Consider the following 21714-nt stretch of genomic DNA (forward strand, 5'->3'; position numbering starts at 1 on the left):
GGAACTGGGAAGGCCTGTGCCTGGCAGAACAACGCCAAATTGGTGTCACTTGGTTTCACAAAAGACAGAGTTTTGTAATCGAAGTTGAACGTCGGAGGTTTGGAACCGATGGGTTCTGATTTTTGGAGAAAACAAGGTTTTCTGTGTTAATAAGTTTCTACTCTCGAAAATGAAGAACCTGAATGCTGTAATAGGGTCCTGTAATCTGAGCTGATTATTACCGAGTTATTGGAACCGGGAACGCCTGTGCCTGACAAAACAGAGCCAAACTGTGATTACTAGGTTTGATGTAAGTGCTACTTCTGGCATCGTTCGAGAAGGTTGGTGGTTTCGATCCAATAGGTTCTGCAGAGTGATTTCGAACAAATAATCGTGTTAGAATTGATACGATTTCACACCAAAACATGCCAAGAATGAAGGGATTTCTGCGGGTACCTTGTAATGGGAACCGGGAACGCCTGAGCCTGGCAAAACAAAGCCAAACTTGTGTTGCTCTGTTTCACATAAGTAATACTCCTAGCGTCGGACGGAAATGTTGGCGGTTTAGAACCGATGGGCTCTGAAAGTTTACGGTTCGATTAGCTAAGAGCCAAAACCTTCGAAATTGCCTGATTTGCTCGAATAGGTTGTGTCCGATGTTTCAAACCTAAGCTCACCTAATTATCGGAACTGGAAAAGCCTGGGCCTGACAAAACAACGCTAGACTGGTTTCACTTGCTTTGGTGTAGGACCTACTGTTCTCATCCGACGGAAAGGTAGGAGCCTTAGAGCCGATGGGTTCTACGGACAAAGCACATGTTAGTTATTCGAATCACCCAGAATCTTGAGAGTAGAATACCCCACGCGTTTAGTATATTAAAATAACGTGAATTACCGATACACAGCTAATCGAGTTCGGTAATTTTTACCGAAATCTCAACCGCTGAGCGTTCGGTAATGGTTTTTTAACGAAATTCTGTAAAAAACTAACAAATTTCGGTAAAATGTTATCGTTTATCTGTCAAACTCTAACGAACTTCGGTAAAAGTTGCTACCTTTACCGAATTTTTCCTGTAAAACAAACTTAACGGTTGAGATTTCGGTAAAACATTACCGAAGTCGGTGATTTTTTCTAACTGTGTACACGGGAACTGGAAAGGCCTGAGCGTTACATAGCAAAGTCAACTGTTTCGATTGTTCAACTTGGACGACAAACACTGCCGCATCATTGTTGAACGAAGGTGCTTTGAAACCAACGGGTTATGTTGATCAAACAAAGTTGAAATAGGATAGTTTACGCCAAGTTACAACGAAGACGTGTATATCTGATTCGGAATTGACCTGATAGTTGGGATAGAGCACAATTGTGTGAATACCTGTAAATCGGCACGGGAAAGGCCTGTGCGTTACACAGTAACGTTACGTGCATTTCCTGCGCACAATTAGCGGCGTATTGAGTTGCATCATTGTTGAAAGCTGGAGCTTTCGATCCAATTGGTTCTGTGAAATACCGTTAGAGGGGGTTTTCTATGAATTATCTGTCTTACTACTACTACTTGTAACCTGAAGATTGGGATACACGGTAAACTGTTATGTAGTAGCTACCTGAAAATCGCAACCGGGTAGGCCTGTGCCTGACAGAGTAACGCAACGCTAGTTCCAACGGCCGCATCAACGTAGTTCATCGAATTCGTAGCGAACGATGGAGCTTTACTGCCAATGGGTTCTGCGAAAAGCATCAAATGTGGAACATAACCAAGAACGTGCTGAATACAAATGCTAGTGGAACATCTATTGACTGAATCATTGGGAATTGGGTGAGAAGCTGTATCGGTGGACTTACTTGAAAACGGGAACCGGATAGGCCTGTGCCTGGCACAGCAGACCGATACTCGAATTGAGCGCCGTATCGAGATACGTCATGACGTTGGACCCAAACGAGGGAGCCTTGCTACCGATGGGTTCTGTGTGTGTTAACAATACCAATACATGCATGAGAGACGTGAAGACGTGAATTCACCAACTGCCTTTGTCGAGATTAAGGGTACCCAATGTGCAAAACGTGACACAATACCAATCCTCATCTAACTTACTTGTAAATCGGAACCGGGAAAGCCTGAGCCGGACATAGTAACGCAAGAGTGCCGTTGATCGAACTCCTAACGAAAGCCATCGAGTCCGAAGAAAACGACGGAGATTTGCTACCGATCGGCTCTAGGAAACAGAGAGAGAGAGACATTGTTCAAAACCCCCTTCATGGAGCGCAAACCTTCAATAACCTGAACATTTAGATACAATAGTTCTCCTGTGGAAGTGTACCCTGACTTGTGTCAAACAATTACCTGAAAACCGGAGTTGGGTAGCCCTGAGCCTGACAAAGTAACGCGATACTATCGTTAACCGGTGCCATCATAATGGTAATGACCGTTGTCGAGAAGGAGGGCGCCTTGCTTCCGATAGGTTCTGTAAAGGTCATGGAAAGTCGTTGCTTAGTTTAGAAAAAGACAGGGAATGTTACTTAATGAAGCCTGTATGTTGTTGATAGAAGCAAACCCTGTGCGGCTTTGGAGATTTTGATTGCTGTTGGCAAATGCTTTTCAGAATCGTGTGACAACAAGAGAAAAAGCCTGAAATATCTTAGGAAATCCATACGACGTAGAATACATACGATAGCTATTTAATAACCAAGCAAAAAATCGTGGATTCAATCTCCATTCCATTTACTAGAAATTTCCTTTTTAAGGCAAATCATGTTGGTCTCTTCTACAAATTTATTCGTCATCACACAGTGTGTTTGCAATTCTGCCGCTAGGTGACGCTAGTGAGCATGTAAAATGAGCATTTATCAACTATATCTTGCGATCCCGATAAAATAGAAAGTTGAAGACTTCGGCAAAGTTCAAAATATGGTCATACAATTTTTTTCATAACGTCAGATTGCGTACACTAAAACAGCTAATTTTTGGACCAGTAATGGTACATTATGTGTAGCTAATGCCATAAAATTTTCATCAAAATCCATGAAGTATTGGTTGATATATAGATAAAACCAACGACCTGCCTTTTTAGAATTTTGTACAAAGGCGCTCCATAGTGAATCTTTGACAATTTAAGATCAGGAAATCAGAAAAGAATCCTGAAAAGAGTTTTTGAAGAAATCCAGGAAGCGTTTCTGAAAGAATTCCTGGAAGAAGTTCTAAGAGGAATCATGCAAAAAGTTCCCGGAAGAATTCCCAGAAAGGGTTCCCAAATGTATCCCGGAAGACGTTCCTGAAAAAAATCTAGAAGCAATTTCTGACCCTGACAGAAGCCCAGAAGAAGTTCCCGGGGGAATCCTGAAAGAAGTTTCCTAAAAAAATCTGGAAGCAGTTCCTGGAAAAATCCCGGAAGTTCCTGGAGAGGTCCCAGAGGAGCTTTCAGAGAAATACTGAAAGAAGTTCTTGTGAGCAATCTTATAGCATTCTTGGAAGGATCGCAGAAAGAATTCCTAAAGAAATCCCAGAAGGAAATCACTAATGGAATTTTGGAAGGAATTTAGGAAGGTATTCCTGAAGCAATCCCCGAAAGAACTCCTAGAGGAATCCCTGGTGAAATTGCTAGAATGTCCAAGAATTCTTTCTGGACGTCCAAAAAAAGTTTTGGAGAAATTCCAAAAGAAACTATTAGGAGAACCACAGATGGAATTCCTGGAGAATTCCCGAAAATTTTTGGGAAATTCCGGAAGAAATCTTTTGAAGTCCAAGAAAGAATCTCTGAAGGAATCCTGGAAGGAGTTCTGGAGGAATCTCGGATTGAACCTTTTAGGAATCTCAGAAGGAAACTTCTGGAGGAACCCCAAAAAGAGCTGGAGCTTCCTGAGAAAGCGCTGAAGGAAATCCTAGAGGGTTTCTAGAATAAATTGATGGAGTCACCAGGGATTTATTCTTGGAAGCGTCTCAGGAAAAAATGCTGTGGTAATCCTAGGGGAATCTCGGAATCATTTTCTAGATCAATTTCGGAAGGCATTTTGAAGGAATCCAGGAACTCCTGAAATTATCTCAGAAAGTTTAAGTAATACTTCTACTAATCAAAAAAAAATCATTAGAAGTATCCTGGGACTATTTCCTGCAGAAATCGCAGAAGGAATCTCAGAAGTAACTCCTGGAAAACCCCAGATGGACCTTCTGAAGTAATTCTGATTGAACCCCCAGTAGAGCACACTTTTGGTTATAAAACTACTAATACTGCTCCGATTCATGTGAAAATTTACAGTATAATACTATTATACAAATATGATCTAAGTAAAATTTTGAGCTACTTCCGGAGTTGTGCCAGTTTGAATACGAAAAAAAATGACAGGGTGCCACTTTAACATATAAAACTTTGAAACGGCAAAATCAAATTAAATAAAATTTTTACACAACATTTGGACATGCATTCTTTATATACAGAAAAAAAATCACTGAATTCGGTTCAGTATTTCTGGCTCTATAAATAAAACAGTAAAAATGTGTTCTTATTTTTGAAGCCTCTTTGTACAAAATTTTTAAATTGCAGTTCTAAGGATTCAACAATATCTCCGCAAAAACTAAACCGATTTTGATGAAAATTTTATGGCATTAGCTACATATAATGCACCATTACTGGTCCAAAAATCAGCTATTTTGGTGTAATAGTTATGAAAAAAGTTGTTTGACCAAATTTTAACCGTACCACCCTTTATTCAAGTTATTCAAGCCTGATTCACTTCATATTCGAGTCAGTCAGGTTTGATTCGCTTCATATTCGAGTGATTCGGATCTGATTCACTTCATATTCAAGTGATTCAGGTACGATTCACTCAATATTCAAGTGATTCAAGGCTGGTTCACATCATATTCAAGTGATAAAGGTCCGATTAGCTTCATATTTAAGTGATTCAGGTCTGATTTCTATCATATTCAAGTGATTCAGGTCTAATTCACTTCATGTTCGAGTGAGTCAGGTCTGATTCGCTTCATATTCGAGTGATTCAGATCTGATTCAATTCATATTCAAGTGATTCAGGTACGATTCACTTCATATTAAAGTGATTCAGGTCTGATTTCTATCATACTCAAGTGATTCTGGTCTGATATCTATTATATTCAAGTGATTCAGGTCTAGTTCACTCGATATGCGAGTAAGTCAGGTCTAATTCGCTTCATATTCGAGTGATTCAGATCTGATTCACTTCACATTCAAGTGATAAAGGTCCGATTCACTTTACATTCATGTGCCTGATATCTATCATATTCAAGTGGTTCAGTTCGAATTCTTTTCATATTCGAGTGAGTCAGGTCTGATTCGCTTCATATTCGAGTAAGTCAGGTCTGATTCGCTTCATATTCGAGTGATTCAGGTCTGATTCACTTCATATTCAAGTGATTCAGGTACGATTCACTCAATATTCAAGTGATTCAAGGCTGGTTCACATCATATTCAAGTGATAAAGATCCGATTCACTTTACATTCATGTGCCTGATTTCTATCATATTCAAGTGGTTCAGTTCGAATTCACTTCATATTTGAGTGAGTCAGGTCTGATTCGCTTCATATTCGAATGATTCAGGTCTGATTCACTTCATATTCAAGTGATTCAGGTACAATTCACTCAATATTCAAGTGATTCAAGGCTGGTTTACATCATATTCAAGTGATAAAGGTCAAATTCACTTAATATTTAAGTGATTCAGGTCTGATTTCTATCATATTTAAATGATTCAGGTCTAATTCACTTCATGTTCGAGTGAGTCAGGTCTTATTCACTTCATATTCGAGTGATTCTGATCTGATTCACTTCATATTCAAGTGATTCAGATACGATTCACTTCACATTAAAGTGATTCAGGTCTGATTTCTATCATATTCAAGTGATTCAGGTCTGATATCTATTATGTTCAAGTGATTCAGGTCTAATTCACTCCATATTCGAGTCAGGTCTGATTCGCTTCATATTCGAGTGATTCAGATCTGATTCACTTCATATTTAAGTGATTCAGGTACGATTCACTCAGTATTCAAGTGATTCAAGGCTGGTTCACATCATATCCAAGTGATAAAGGTCCGATTCACTTCATATTCATGTGATTCAGGTCTGATTTCTATCATATTCAAGTGGTTCAGGTCGAATTCACTTCATATTTGAGTGAATCAGATCTGATTCACTTCATATTCAAGTGATTCAGGTACGATTCTTTTCATATTAAAATGATTCGCTTCATATTCAAGTGATTCAGATCTGATTCACTTCATATTCAAGTGATTCAGGTACGATTCTTTTCATATTAAAATGATTCAGGCCTGATTTCTATTATATTCTAGTGATTCAGGCCTGATATTTAATATATTCAAGTGATTCAGGCCTAATTCACTCCATATTCGAGTGAGTCAGGTGTGATTCGCTTCATATTCGAGTGATTCAGATTTCATTCACTTCATATTCAAGTGATTCAGGTACGATTCACTTCATATTAAAGTGATTCCGGTCTAATTCACGTCATATTTGAGTGAGTCAAGTCTGATTCGCTTCATATTCAAGTGGTTCAGGTCTGATTCACTTCATATTCAAATGATTCAAGTATGATTTACTTCATGATCAAGTGATTCAGGTCTAAAAGACACAAACCTTTTATTTTATAAAGATCGTAAGATAGAGCTATAAAAATGCTCGCATCGCATGCTTACTGAGGCCACCTAGCAGTGGAATTGCGAGTCAAACTGCTTGCCTTTACGATGCCAAGGACCTACTGAACAACTTTGCCGAATACTAGAGCTTTCTCTCTCATCGGGATCGCGAGATAGAGCTAGTTAAAATGCATTGACATTCTGGTGATCATTTGATTGTTTCCGGATTTGTGCTTCGTTCGCTGGCGTAAAACCCAAAAAGTCTCCCAATCATTCTGTAGGTGCGAATGAATTCTGCATTAAGTACTCCAGTTAGCCTTATCGATAAGGCTTTGGATCGCATAAAAGTTATGAGCATTTAAGGTTGAAGGATTCGTCATTGATATAATCGTCATCATTGATATTTTGAAAGCAGTTTTCTCGTTCAAAACACAAATATTCGTTATGAAAATGTATTCACTGTATTTCAGATAGAGAGTGGAATGCAGTGAATACATTTTCATAAAGAATATTTGTGTTTTGAACGAGAAAACTGCTTTCGAAATTTCAATGATGACGATGATATCAATGACGAATCCTTCAACCTTAACGCCGGAGAGATAGGTGAGTGAATTGGTGAGCTCTTTTCATGCTATTGTTTCATAGTGAACATTCAATAAATAGCCAATCACGGAATAGTAACTACCAACTATACGATGGTGAACATTTCCTTTGGATTTTAATGCGTTTCAGTGAACATAGCGAAAATAGGCTTGTTATACGGGTAGGCTTGAAGTTCAGAGCCCCGTGTAGATTTGAGTGGTAGGATTTCCTAGAAGAAGTTAAAATATCACTTGAAACTCCGAGAATTTTATTGATTCTTGTTAGTTTTTCATGTGTCTCTTTATGAGGAAATCTACTACTGTTACGACATTTGATTTGAAGGACTTGCTTTCGGCGATTCAAACAATTCAAAGCGATGCCAATTGATCTTCAGAAAGGTTCATTGAACATGGATATAAAACATTACTGACATCCTCGTATCACGCTACAATCCTACCTGAACACGGGAACCGGGAAAGCTTGCGCCTGACATGTGAGTGCAACAGTGGTGTTGAACCCTACCCGTAACACAGCAATGGCTTCCGACGAAAAGGAAGGTGCTTTACTACCAATGGGTTCTAGAAAATAAATAGGAAACCACAAGCGTCTTTTCAGAATCCAATTTTGAACAAATCAAACAGAAGAAAACAACAACCTGAATGATGGGATGGAGAACTTGATACTTGAACAACCTGCGATTCTAAATTATAGCTCGAAACAACCCGAGCAGGAGAAAATAGCTGAAGAATACCAAACTCAGATATGGAAAACCGTATACCTACAACATGAATGAGGTAGGTATAAAGATAAAATACCTAAAATAATAACTGGTGCGTATTCTTTGTAAAACGCGTGAATAATGCCATCAGGTTTGACAATTCCTAAATAATAATCGGCGATTTTTCCATACAAATAGCGATTTTTCCATTATTGAAGCAAGCAGTCCTCAACACCAAATCAATAACTCGTTGAAGTATTTTATCAATACCTACAAAATACCAAAATAAGTTATTTTCAATACCAGGATAACCGATCAATACCGTGTCGTGGAATGATATCTGACTTTGGTATGTAGCAGTTATGTGTCAGTTATTAATTTCTGCTCGGGACGGGATACAAGGAAGCAGCTATAATTACAGATTGTCCTACCTAAACACCGGAACGGGGAAGGCCTGTGCTTGACACGTAAGCGCAACCGTCATATTAATCCCTACTCGTGGCACAGCAATGGCATCAGACGAAAACGAAGGTGCCTTACTCCCGATTGGTTCTGAAATATGGTAGCGAATAAGTTTTCGTTGAAATGTTTGAAAACTGTGGAGTAGAGCGTGTAAAACCTGAACAGTGGGATAGAGTTCTACGACCAAGCGTACCTGAATACCGGAACGGGGAAAGCCTGCGCCTGACACGTTAGAGCCGTACTGGCATCACTGTGAGTACGAACCGCTACAGTCACGGCATCGTTCGAAAAAGAAGGCGATTTACTTCCGATGGGTTCTGAAACAAGTTTTCCGTTTTATCATCCATGTGATGATCAACGTTACAACGCCTAAAATGTTGAGAAGGGACCCTAACTTGCATGTGATTTGAACAACTTAATGAGAAATTCGATAAACCATGGACGTTACCTAAAGACCGGAACGGGGAAGGCCTGTGCCTGACACGTCAAAGCCGTGCTGGAGTTTTCGTGCGTACGAACACCCATCATAACGGCTTCACTGGCGAACGACGGAGACTTGCTACCAATTGGTTCTGATAAGAGTGATAAGAGTGTCAGAAGGTCAGTAAGTTACCACCAAAACAAAATTGTTCTGAAGTGTTGGGATAGAGTTAAGTACCTGAATGAAGCTACCGGGTAGGACTGTGCTGGACAGAAGAACACGATACTTGTGTTGCAGCGACGTTCCAACCAAATTTTCTTGCTATCGATCGAGAGAACTGGTGGTTTGGCACCGATCGGTTCTGAAAGTTAACGTCGACCCGATGATATTGCTTGTCAAATGATCTTGTCCAAGTGGTTGAATTATTCGAACAAATTGACTGAATGTTGGCCTGGATGACATCTCACCTAAAATTCGGTGCAGGGAAACCCTGTGCCAGACACAGTAGAGCGGTATCGGTATTGGGATTGACCTCTACGGGTTTCTGCATCAATGAGGGCGTTTTTGGTGGAGTACTTGAAATTGGTTCTGGAACAGTACACGATAGTTATACAGTGATAGACATTCGTTTAGCCGAGGCCAAAAAAATTTCAAAAAAGTGTCAGGAAACTCATACAACTGATTTTATGATAAAACTTTTTTATCGTAGTGATAGCATATCTAGTACTGTTTTATAAAAATGTGATACATTACACTTGCATATACACTGAAACAAAAACGAGGGTAGAAATCCTTCAAAAACTAACAAATTTCGACAAATATCCAACAAAATTATTTTGTATGGTAACCTGCATTATAGATCGGCATGTAATTCATGAATTTGATCGTTTTTGGAAGTGTTGCCATATTAATTTTACATGCATCTCATATAAATATGTCATAATATTGTAAATGTTTCTTAATTGAGATTTGATGTATTTATTTTTATCGGAAGTGTTTCAAAACAGTCTAATGAAAGTTTCATGACGAGTGCAGGTTGAAAATTTACGAAAAACAATGTTTTTAACAGAAAAAAAATAACGCAAATCACGTATTTAAGAATTATTTTGATGAAATATGATGCTTTCACTTGCTTAAATCACAGTGTTTACTACTATTACGTCTTCTAATAGCTCCCAATATCTTCTAGACTGTATTGTGGCTGAAATAACATACATTGGACGGCTCACATTTCGAGAAATGGCACCGAAAGTATTCAAATTTCTAGCATGAACTACATGTTTCATAATTTAGACGTTCTTTTCAAATAAATCATGTTAAAAATGAATGTGGTTCAAAACTAAGACTCGTTTATAATATATTTCTTCAGATTGAATGAAATAAGCCAATTGTTTGACCATATCTTGCATTTTTGTACGAGCATCTGCTTTTAAATAAACAGGGTACAAAAATTCCGACACTTCTTGAAGTTCTTTCATTTAGAAGTCTTCTCACTCATTTGGTAATGCTAGTATCAAACAGGTTTACTTTCCAGGCATTAGGGCACGTCTTTATTTCATCGCAGAACTATTTATTTTAGCTTCTACCAATCCCATTTTAAGGTTTAACCAACCAAAAAACAATATACTTATATTTTCATGACATCTTATGCAATAATTTGAACATTTCTAACAATAATTCTGTGCCGTATTTTCAAAACTGCTAATCTAGCTTACGTTTGAGTGTTTACACAAATCATTTTTCTTGAATAAATTTGTTTATCATCGCTTCTGCTTATCGGGACATTTTTTAAATAAAATTTCCCTGAATTTCACAAATAAATAAACTTTTAATGTCAATTATCTTGCTAACACGTCATTAACTAAATGCCTTGGGGTATATCCTCGAAATATACTCACGAAATTGCAAAAAAATCTATTAAAATCCAATTTTTCATTTACCTCGGCTAAACGAATGTCTAGGCAAAAAATGACATTTAAAGGGTTTTTACCCTCGTTTTTGTTTCAGTGTATATGTAAGTGTGATGTATCACATTTTTATAAAACACTACTAGATATACTATCACTACGATAAAAAAGTTTTATCATAACATCTTTTGTATGGGTTTCCTGACACTTTTTTTGGTCTCGGCTAAACGAATGTCTATCACTGTAGAAAGCTTTGTAATGTTCTAATACCGAAAATGTTGGGATAGTGGGTACCAAAAAATAGCAATTCGAAAAAATCTTATTGAATACCTGAAAACGGGAACTGGAAAGGATTGTGCCGGACAAAGCATGGTAACATTGTCATGCGACTGCACCAGTAGTTTCCGACTTTCGTCACCCGATGTCAGCCTTGGAGCCACGCTACCAACAGGTTCTACGAAAATGAGGATTGGGACATTTGGTTACAAACAATGACAACAACAAGGCAAATAACAATGCTGAATGTGTGGGATAAAGGTCAAACGGCTGTGAATGCTAAACTATGACGAATACTCTAAATATATTGGGTACTCAAAACTTCCCATCAATTAAACGACTGTATCTTCCGGATGTTTTAAGCTCGGTAAAGGTTAGGTCCCGTGTCATCTGCCAGGCTGCTTACAACCTTAGCGAAGATCGGGTAGCTAACCCCGATGGGAACTTTGGTCGTAGGCTGACAGGGAAGGACTGACCTCGACTGCGCATCATGGTTCTTCAGGAAGTTAGGGGTTACGACATGGTTAGGGTACGGAACTGCGAACCAGTCGTAAAAACCAACTGAAAGTCAGCAACAAACAGAATAATACAAACCGAGACCAAAAGCAAAGACCCCAGCCAGCAAAATGAATTTAAAATGGAAAGCTCGGTATGTGGAACTGACGATCTATCAACTTCAATATATCAGCTTCATCGGCAACACTCATTAGCTGGAACAGTTTACGTAGTGATGGCCGAGTTATAGAGGCGTGTGATGGTTGCTGATCGCCAATGTACAAGTTGAGGATCAAAGGCCGATTCTTCAACTTCAACATTATCAACGTACACAGCCCTCACTCCGAAATAAATGATTAATGGATGCATTCTATGCGCAGCTTGATTGCGAGTACGCTCACTGCCCAAGCCATGACGTCAAGATCATCATAGAGCAATTACGTTAAGCAACCAGATGTCAGCTCAGCAAACTCGCAGGATCTCGAGATAATGTTGGCGGATGACTCGACTCGATATGTCCCAATACAGTAAAAGCAACCATCAATGACCCAGAACACCATCGGGTACGCTATGGAGAAAAGCGTAGCGCGGGCGGTGATGCTGCAGCATCAGACTTGGCAGAACGTGGAATGATACAAGCAACAAAGGAAACAGTAGACCTGCCTTATTCGGGAAAGAAAAACGCCACCTGGAAGAAGCATAATGCTAAGAAAATGAAACAGCTGGGACATTCTCAATGGACAAAGAAGCTCTACCAAAAACTGAACGTACTCCGAACGCACAGCTTCGTACAGTGAGCCAAAGTGTACAGAGATAAGCACGGGAGCCTCTTGACGGAGGGACGTGTGGTGATTGAAAAGTGGAAGCAGTACTTCGATGAACACCTTAACGGTGCGCTGAACGTGAGTACGGCGGTCTAACGGAGGAAACAACTACGTCGCGTCAGTCGGTGCAGCAGACACCGTGTAAATTATCCAACTCTCATGCTGAGTAAAGTTAGAAAGGCTACACGCAAGCTGAAACCAACAAAGTAGCAGGATGATTTCGCAGCTGAACTCATCAAGATGGCCTTAGAAAAGTTGGCCACTTGGCTGTTCCGGTTGTTAGTTAGGATCTGAGAAACCAAACGTTACCGGAGAAGTGGAAGGAAGGGATAGATCTGCTTCATTCATAAGTAAACCGACGATTTGGAATGTAAAAATTTTCGTACTTGATTTATGATTTGCTGGTCGCGGTCGGTGGCACCTCCAGGAATTTCACAAAAATTCCATCGCGGTTTCTCAACAAACTTTTTTCAGGACTCCTTCATGAGTTTCTCTTGAGATTCCAAGGGAGTTTCTTATGAGATTCTTCTGGGAGGATTATTAAGGATTCTTTCAGAAGTTCCCTTTTCCAAGAATTTCGTCTGAGATTCCTAAACAGGTTCCATCTAGGATTCCTCCAGAATATGCCCCCGGGATTCTTTGAGAGACTCCTCCCAAGACGTAATCGCTTCTGCGATTTATCCAGTAGTTTCTCCTAAGGTTCCTCCAGGTGTTCCTTTTCGGGATCCTCCCATTGTTTTTTCCGAGATTCATCAATATTTTTTCTGAGATTACACCAGGAGTTCCTTCTGTGATCCATCCAGGAATTTCACCAGAGACTTCGTCTGGGATTCCTGCAGAAGCTCTTTCCTGGATTGCTTGAGAAGTTCATTCCGGGGGACTTCAGGAACTTCTTCCAAAATTCCTGCAGATTACTACCGAGATCCTTCAGGACTTTTGCAGGAATTCCATGCGGATTCCTCCAGGAGTGCCTTCAGGAATTGCTTTAGGAATTCTAAAATTTATCTATGAAATCTTACACTGTTGAAAATGCTTTGACATCCATGTGCACAACAGAACATGTGCTCGATGAACAAATTGAGATTTGAAATTATGAAAAGAAATCCACGTACTCCGGTGAGACTCGAACTCACGACTCCCAATTCGCTAGACGGGCGCTTCTATTCCTTCAAGCTACGGAGTCACTCGACTATCTCCGTCGCCAGCAGGCCTAGAACTGAACTCGATTCCACAATCGCACATGGTTATCTTCTTTTCACAATCCAAACCCCCTTCGGATGGGATTAGATGAACATCTAACACATTGTCTGTTGTGCACATGTATGTCAAAGCGGGAGAGGAAGTTATTTTTAATTGTCGAGAGCTTCGGGCACTGCCTTCCAATCACTTATTGGTATGGCAATTAGTGTGCAGTCGGACTCTCGACGGGTCGGTCCTCGGCCGACCGAATACGGTAAGGGTGACCGTAGCACCTTACAAATGTCAATTTCTTGATTTTGCTTTGGCTGACCAAGCCATGTGGGAAATTACACTGTTGAAAATGCTTTGACATCCATGTGCACAACAGAACATGTGCTCGATGAACAAATTGAGATTTGAAATTATGAAAAGAAATCCACGTACTCCGGTGAGACTCGAACTCACGACTCCCAATTCGCTAGACGGGCGCTTCTATTCCTTCAAGCTACGGAGTCACTCGACTATCTCCGTCGCCAGCAGGCCTAGAACTGAACTCGATTCCACAATCGCACATGGTTATCTTCTTTTCACAATCCAAACCCCCTTCGGATGGGATTAGATGAACATCTAACACATTGTCTGTTGTGCACATGTATGTCAAAGCGGGAGAGGAAGTTATTTTTAATTGTCGAGAGCTTCGGGCACTGCCTTCCAATCACTTATTGGTATGGCAATTAGTGTGCAGTCGGACTCTCGACGGGTCGGTCCTCGGCCGACCGAATACGGTAAGGGTGACCGTAGCACCTTACAAATGTCAATTTCTTGATTTTGCTTTGGCTGACCAAGCCATGTGGGAAATTACACTGTTGAAAATGCTTTGACATCCATGTGCACAACAGAACATGTGCTCGATGAACAAATTGAGATTTGAAATTATGAAAAGAAATCCACGTACTCCGGTGAGACTCGAACTCACGACTCCCAATTCGCTAGACGGGCGCTTCTATTCCTTCAAGCTACGGAGTCACTCGACTATCTCCGTCGCCAGCAGGCCTAGAACTGAACTCGATTCCACAATCGCACATGGTTATCTTCTTTTCACAATCCAAACCCCCTTCGGATGGGATTAGATGAACATCTAACACATTGTCTGTTGTGCACATGTATGTCAAAGCGGGAGAGGAAGTTATTTTTAATTGTCGAGAGCTTCGGGCACTGCCTTCCAATCACTTATTGGTATGGCAATTAGTGTGCAGTCGGACTCTCGACGGGTCGGTCCTCGGCCGACCGAATACGGTAAGGGTGACCGTAGCACCTTACAAATGTCAATTTCTTGATTTTGCTTTGGCTGACCAAGCCATGTGGGAAATTACACTGTTGAAAATGCTTTGACATCCATGTGCACAACAGAACATGTGCTCGATGAACAAATTGAGATTTGAAATTATGAAAAGAAATCCACGTACTCCGGTGAGACTCGAACTCACGACTCCCAATTCGCTAGACGGGCGCTTCTATTCCTTCAAGCTACGGAGTCACTCGACTATCTCCGTCGCCAGCAGGCCTAGAACTGAACTCGATTCCACAATCGCACATGGTTATCTTCTTTTCACAATCCAAACCCCCTTCGGATGGGATTAGATGAACATCTAACACATTGTCTGTTGTGCACATGTATGTCAAAGCGGGAGAGGAAGTTATTTTTAATTGTCGAGAGCTTCGGGCACTGCCTTCCAATCACTTATTGGTATGGCAATTAGTGTGCAGTCGGACTCTCGACGGGTCGGTCCTCGGCCGACCGAATACGGTAAGGGTGACCGTAGCACCTTACAAATGTCAATTTCTTGATTTTGCTTTGGCTGACCAAGCCATGTGGGAAATTACACTGTTGAAAATGCTTTGACATCCATGTGCACAACAGAACATGTGCTCGATGAACAAATTGAGATTTGAAATTATGAAAAGAAATCCACGTACTCCGGTGAGACTCGAACTCACGACTCCCAATTCGCTAGACGGGCGCTTCTATTCCTTCAAGCTACGGAGTCACTCGACTATCTCCGTCGCCAGCAGGCCTAGAACTGAACTCGATTCCACAATCGCACATGGTTATCTTCTTTTCACAATCCAAACCCCCTTCGGATGGGATTAGATGAACATCTAACACATTGTCTGTTGTGCACATGTATGTCAAAACGGGAGAGGAAGTTATTTTTAATTGTCGAGAGCTTCGGGCACTGCCTTCCAATCACTTATTGGTATGGCAATTAGTGTGCAGTCGGACTCTCGACGGGTCGGTCCTCGGCCGACCGAATACGGTAAGGGTGACCGTAGCACCTTACAAATGTCAATTTCTTGATTTTGCTTTGGCTGACCAAGCCATGTGGGAAATTACACTGTTGAAAATGCTTTGACATCCATGTGCACAACAGAACATGTGCTCGATGAACAAATTGAGATTTGAAATTATGAAAAGAAATCCACGTACTCCGGTGAGACTCGAACTCACGACTCCCAATTCGCTAGACGGGCGCTTCTATTCCTTCAAGCTACGGAGTCACTCGACTATCTCCGTCGCCAGCAGGCCTAGAACTGAACTCGATTCCACAATCGCACATGGTTATCTTCTTTTCACAATCCAAACCCCCTTCGGATGGGATTAGATGAACATCTAACACATTGTCTGTTGTGCACATGTATGTCAAAGCGGGAGAGGAAGTTATTTTTAATTGTCGAGAGCTTCGGGCACTGCCTTCCAATCACTTATTGGTATGGCAATTAGTGTGCAGTCGGACTCTCGACGGGTCGGTCCTCGGCCGACCGAATACGGTAAGGGTGACCGTAGCACCTTACAAATGTCAATTTCTTGATTTTGCTTTGGCTGACCAAGCCATGTGGGAAATTACACTGTTGAAAATGCTTTGACATCCATGTGCACAACAGAACATGTGCTCGATGAACAAATTGAGATTTGAAATTATGAAAAGAAATCCACGTACTCCGGTGAGACTCGAACTCACGACTCCCAATTCGCTAGACGGGCGCTTCTATTCCTTCAAGCTACGGAGTCACGGAGATAGTCGAGTGACTCCGTAGCTTGAAGGAATAGAAGCGCCCGTCTAGCGAATTGGGAGTCGTGAGTTCGAGTCTCACCGGAGTACGTGGATTTCTTTTCATAATTTCAAATCTCAATTTGTTCATCGAGCACATGTTCTGTTGTGCACATGGATGTCAAAGCATTTTCAACAGTGTAATTTCCCACATGGCTTGGTCAGCCAAAGCAAAATCAAGAAATTGACATTTGTAAGGTGCTACGGTCACCCTTACCGTATTCGGTCGGCCGAGGACCGACCCGTCGAGAGTCCGACTGCACACTAATTGCCATACCAATAAGTGATTGGAAGGCAGTGCCCGAAGCTCTCGACAATTAAAAATAACTTCCTCTCCCGCTTTGACATACATGTGCACAACAGACAATGTGTTAGATGTTCATCTAATCCCATCCGAAGGGGGTTTGGATTGTGAAAAGAAGATAACCATGTGCGATTGTGGAATCGAGTTCAGTTCTAGGCCTGCTGGCGACGGAGATAGTCGAGTGACTCCGTAGCTTGAAGGAATAGAAGCGCCCGTCTAGCGAATTGGGAGTCGTGAGTTCGAGTCTCACCGGAGTACGTGGATTTCTTTTCATAATTTCAAATCTCAATTTGTTCATCGAGCACATGTTCTGTTGTGCACATGGATGTCAAAGCATTTTCAACAGTGTAATTTCCCACATGGCTTGGTCAGCCAAAGCAAAATCAAGAAATTGACATTTGTAAGGTGCTACGGTCACCCTTACCGTATTCGGTCGGCCGAGGACCGACCCGTCGAGAGTCCGACTGCACACTAATTGCCATACCAATAAGTGATTGGAAGGCAGTGCCCGAAGCTCTCGACAATTAAAAATAACTTCCTCTCCCGCTTTGACATACATGTGCACAACAGACAATGTGTTAGATGTTCATCTAATCCCATCCGAAGGGGGTTTGGATTGTGAAAAGAAGATAACCATGTGCGATTGTGGAATCGAGTTCAGTTCTAGGCCTGCTGGCGACGGAGATAGTCGAGTGACTCCGTAGCTTGAAGGAATAGAAGCGCCCGTCTAGCGAATTGGGAGTCGTGAGTTCGAGTCTCACCGGAGTACGTGGATTTCTTTTCATAATTTCAAATCTCAATTTGTTCATCGAGCACATGTTCTGTTGTGCACATGGATGTCAAAGCATTTTCAACAGTGTAATTTCCCACATGGCTTGGTCAGCCAAAGCAAAATCAAGAAATTGACATTTGTAAGGTGCTACGGTCACCCTTACCGTATTCGGTCGGCCGAGGACCGACCCGTCGAGAGTCCGACTGCACACTAATTGCCATACCAATAAGTGATTGGAAGGCAGTGCCCGAAGCTCTCGACAATTAAAAATAACTTCCTCTCCCGCTTTGACATACATGTGCACAACAGACAATGTGTTAGATGTTCATCTAATCCCATCCGAAGGGGGTTTGGATTGTGAAAAGAAGATAACCATGTGCGATTGTGGAATCGAGTTCAGTTCTAGGCCTGCTGGCGACGGAGATAGTCGAGTGACTCCGTAGCTTGAAGGAATAGAAGCGCCCGTCTAGCGAATTGGGAGTCGTGAGTTCGAGTCTCACCGGAGTACGTGGATTTCTTTTCATAATTTCAAATCTCAATTTGTTCATCGAGCACATGTTCTGTTGTGCACATGGATGTCAAAGCATTTTCAACAGTGTAATTTCCCACATGGCTTGGTCAGCCAAAGCAAAATCAAGAAATTGACATATGAAATCTTTCCGGGAATCCTCTAAAAATTTCTTCTGGTATTCATGCAAGAATTTCTACCGAGATTGCTCCACGAATCCCTTCCGGAATTCTTTCAGAACCTGCTTCCGGGATTGATTGAAGAAATCCTCCCGGGAACTCTCTCCTGGATTCTTTCTTATTCATGAACTCCTTGCTGGATTCTTCTAGGAACTCCAGGATTCCTCTGGGAACACATTCCGGGTATGCTCCAAAATCTTCGCCTGGTATTTTTCCGGGATTCTTCTAGGAACTACTTCCGGGATTGCTTCAAGAACTCCTTCCGAGATTCCTCTTCCGGAGTTCCTCCAGTAACTTCTTCAATGATTCTTCCTAGAACTGCTTCCGATATTCCTCCGGGATGCAGCCTTCGTCTTCCAGGATTCCTTCAATATTATCGTCCAGGAAACCTCTTGGAACTCCTTCTGGGATTCTTTCAGAAAATGCCTCCAAGTTCATTTCAACAACTCCATCCAGGATTCCTTCAGGAACTTTTCTATGAATTCCTCCAGGAGTTCCATCTGAAATTCCACCGGATTAGAAAAAAATGGTTCAAGAACTCCTACTGGGATTCCACCGGAAACTCCATCCGAGATTCCTCCAGCAACTTCTTCAAGGATTCTTTCGGGAACTTGTTCCGGGATTCCTGCGGAATTTCCTCCCGAGATTCAGATTTTTTCTTCCAGGATTCCTATAGGATCATCTTCCGGGAAACCTCTTGGAACTTCTTCCGAGATTTTTTCAGAAAGTGCTTCCAGTTTTTTTTTCTGGATTCCTCCAGGAGTTCTTTCTAAAATTCCTGCAGATCCTTCTGGAGTTCTTCTAGGAGTTTTTGTGGTATTCTTGATGGAATTACTGAAGAAGTCCCTAAAAAAATCCTGCAATTGTTCCTTGAGAAATTACTCCAAGAATTTCTTAACGAATTTGTCCATCAGTTTTGTAAGGATTTCCCCTTGGGTTCATTCTGGGTTTATTCTAATAGTTCTCTTCGGAACTCCATTTTACAGGAATGCCTTATGGAAATCTCAGGAAAAAACATCTGAAGACGTTCCAAAAAAACTCGGAAACAATTGCTGCAGAAGTCCCGAAACTCCTAGCGAAATTGCGAAATGAATCCCTTGAAATCCTAGAAGGAATCTCAAAAGGAATCCTGGAAGAATCCAAGAAAGGACTTCTGAACGAACCCCAAAAATAAATTTCAGGAGGAATGTATGTATGCGTCCTTGGAAAAAAATGCTGGGGTAATTCTTCTTCCTCCGTATGGCTCTACGTTCTCACTGGAACTTGGCCTGCCTCTCTCCAACTTAGTGTTCTATGAGCACTTCCACAGTTATTAGTTGGAGGGCTTTGCCTGCCATTGCATGAATTTTGTACCTTGTGAGGCAAGCACAATGATACACTATGCCCAGGGAGTCGAGAAAATTTTCCCGATCGAAACGGGAATCGAACCCGCCGTCTCCGGATTGGCGATCCATAGCCTTAACCACTAGGCTAACTGGAGACCCTGCTGGGGTAATCTCAGAAGGAATTTCTATACACTTCTCGGATTGCATTTCTGGAGGAATCTAGGAGCTATTGGAAGAATCTCAAAACTGCGGAAGGAATTCCTGGGTAAATCCCTGAAATTCCATAGCCTTAAGAAGGAGCTCCCGAAGGAATGCCACACAAGTTATAAACCAGCACACTTTTGAACACAGTGATTCTTAATCTGATACATATGAGAATATTGACGCAACTCTCCGGCGGCAACAAGCAGGATTCCGTGCCGAACGATACTGTGTGGACCATATTGTCACGTTCCGTATCATTTTGTAGCAAATAAATGAATTCCAAGAATCTCTCTACCTGGTGTTCAAGGATTACGTTAAAGCTTTTGACCGTCTCAATCGCGAAAACATGTGGGGCCCTGATAAAATCATCGGCCTCATTGAAGCACAGTACAGGGCATTTTCGTGCAGAGTACTGCACATTGGCGTCTTGTCCGATCCCATCCGGGTCGTTGCTGAAGTGAGGCAAGAATGTATCTTATCACCGCTACTGTTCCTCATCGTAATCGACGAGATCCTGGTAGGTGCGATTGATCATTCACCAAGGTTGGTGTGTATCAGATTTCTCTGGGAACAGTTTCCGGGATTCCTCTGGGGAGACTTTTCAGGAATCCTTCTCCCGATATTTTCCGGGACTGCTTCAAGTGCTTCTTCGGGGTTACCAAGGAAACTCTTTCCGAGATTCCTCCAGGATCCTCTTGCGGGATGCCTCCAGGGATTCCGGAAGTCCAATCTGGAATTCTCCAACATGTTCTTGGGATGGAAATTATCCAGGAGTTCATCACGGAGTTCTTGTAGGAGTTTTTTTTTGTGATATTCTTTATGGAATTAATCAAGAAGTTCCTTATGAAGTTCCTACAAGAGTTCCTTGAGGAATTTCTCAATTTGTTAAGAAACTCATCCATCAGCTTAGTGAATATTTCCCCTTGAGTTACTTCTGGGTTTCCTCCAATAGTTCCTTCCGCGATTTCATTTTGACAAGAATTTCTTCTGGAAATCTCAAAAAAACTTTTGAAGGCATTCCAAAAGAAACTCAGAAACAATTCCTTGTGATTTTCCGAAGCTTCTGGAGAAAACTCGGAATGAATCCCTTGAAGTCCTAGAAGGAATCTTAGAAGGAATCCTGGAAGAATGCCAGGAAGAACTTCTGAAGAAACCCTAAGGAGAATTACGGATGGAACTCCCTGAGGAATCACATAAGGAACTCCTAGTGCCCAAGGGGAGCTTGAAATACATTTCTGTAAAAATCACGGGAGGAATGCCACAATTAATCTAAGAAAAAATACAAGGGAAATCTCAGAACGAATTTCTGAAGACTTTTCGGAAGATATTTCTGGAGGAATTCAGGAACTCTAACAAATGCGGAAGGAATTCCTGGGGAAATCCCGGAACGAATTTCTGTGAGATTCCAGAAGGAGCTCCTGAAAGGATGCCACGCAACTTATAAATCAGTACACTTTCTCGCTCACGAGACACATTTTGAACTCAATGAACTCCCCATGAAGCTGACGAAACTTATTGTAAAGGTAGTGTTTGCTAATGTCCCTATTCACACAAGAAGGTGGGCGGTCCAGGTGGAACGTGACCTAACGAGCGTTGCGCGTGACCAACGTTGAAGAGCTGAAGCTGCAAACCGAGTATCATGGAGACAAATTGTTGACTCAGTGCAATCATGAATTCGATGTTGACCTAAATAAATAAACTTGATTTGGGTACCCCAAATGTATCTAGAATCAAATTAGACCCCAAGGTATTTTGAAGTCATAGGCTGGTCCATGGGGTCACCAGTTAGCCTAGTGGTTAAGGCTATGGATCGCCAATCCAGAGACGGCGGGTTCGATTCCCATT

At 41.5% G+C, this 21714-nt stretch overlaps 1 protein-coding gene across 50 annotated transcripts in view; it reads right to left on the reverse strand.

Moving 5' to 3' along the window:
- Positions 1-21714, reverse strand: part of LOC115262726 (cell adhesion molecule Dscam2) — a 232095-nt gene that overhangs the window by 113618 nt on the left and 96763 nt on the right. For 2 of the 50 annotated variants that reach the window (XM_062842622.1, XM_062842613.1), the window contains exon 6: positions 222-345. The exons of 45 other annotated variants lie outside the window; for them this stretch is intronic. In XM_062842622.1, coding sequence (XP_062698606.1) covers positions 222-345 — 124 coding nt within the window. Of the gene's footprint in view, positions 1-221; positions 346-1822; positions 1944-2321; positions 2443-9253; positions 9375-21714 lie in introns of all 50 variants that reach the window. 3 more of the 50 variants (XM_062842616.1, XM_062842615.1, XM_062842614.1) reach the window with 3 other exon arrangements.

This window comes from Aedes albopictus, chromosome 3, assembly GCF_035046485.1.
Source record: "Aedes albopictus strain Foshan chromosome 3, AalbF5, whole genome shotgun sequence".
Lineage (NCBI taxonomy): Eukaryota > Metazoa > Arthropoda > Insecta > Diptera > Culicidae > Aedes > Aedes albopictus.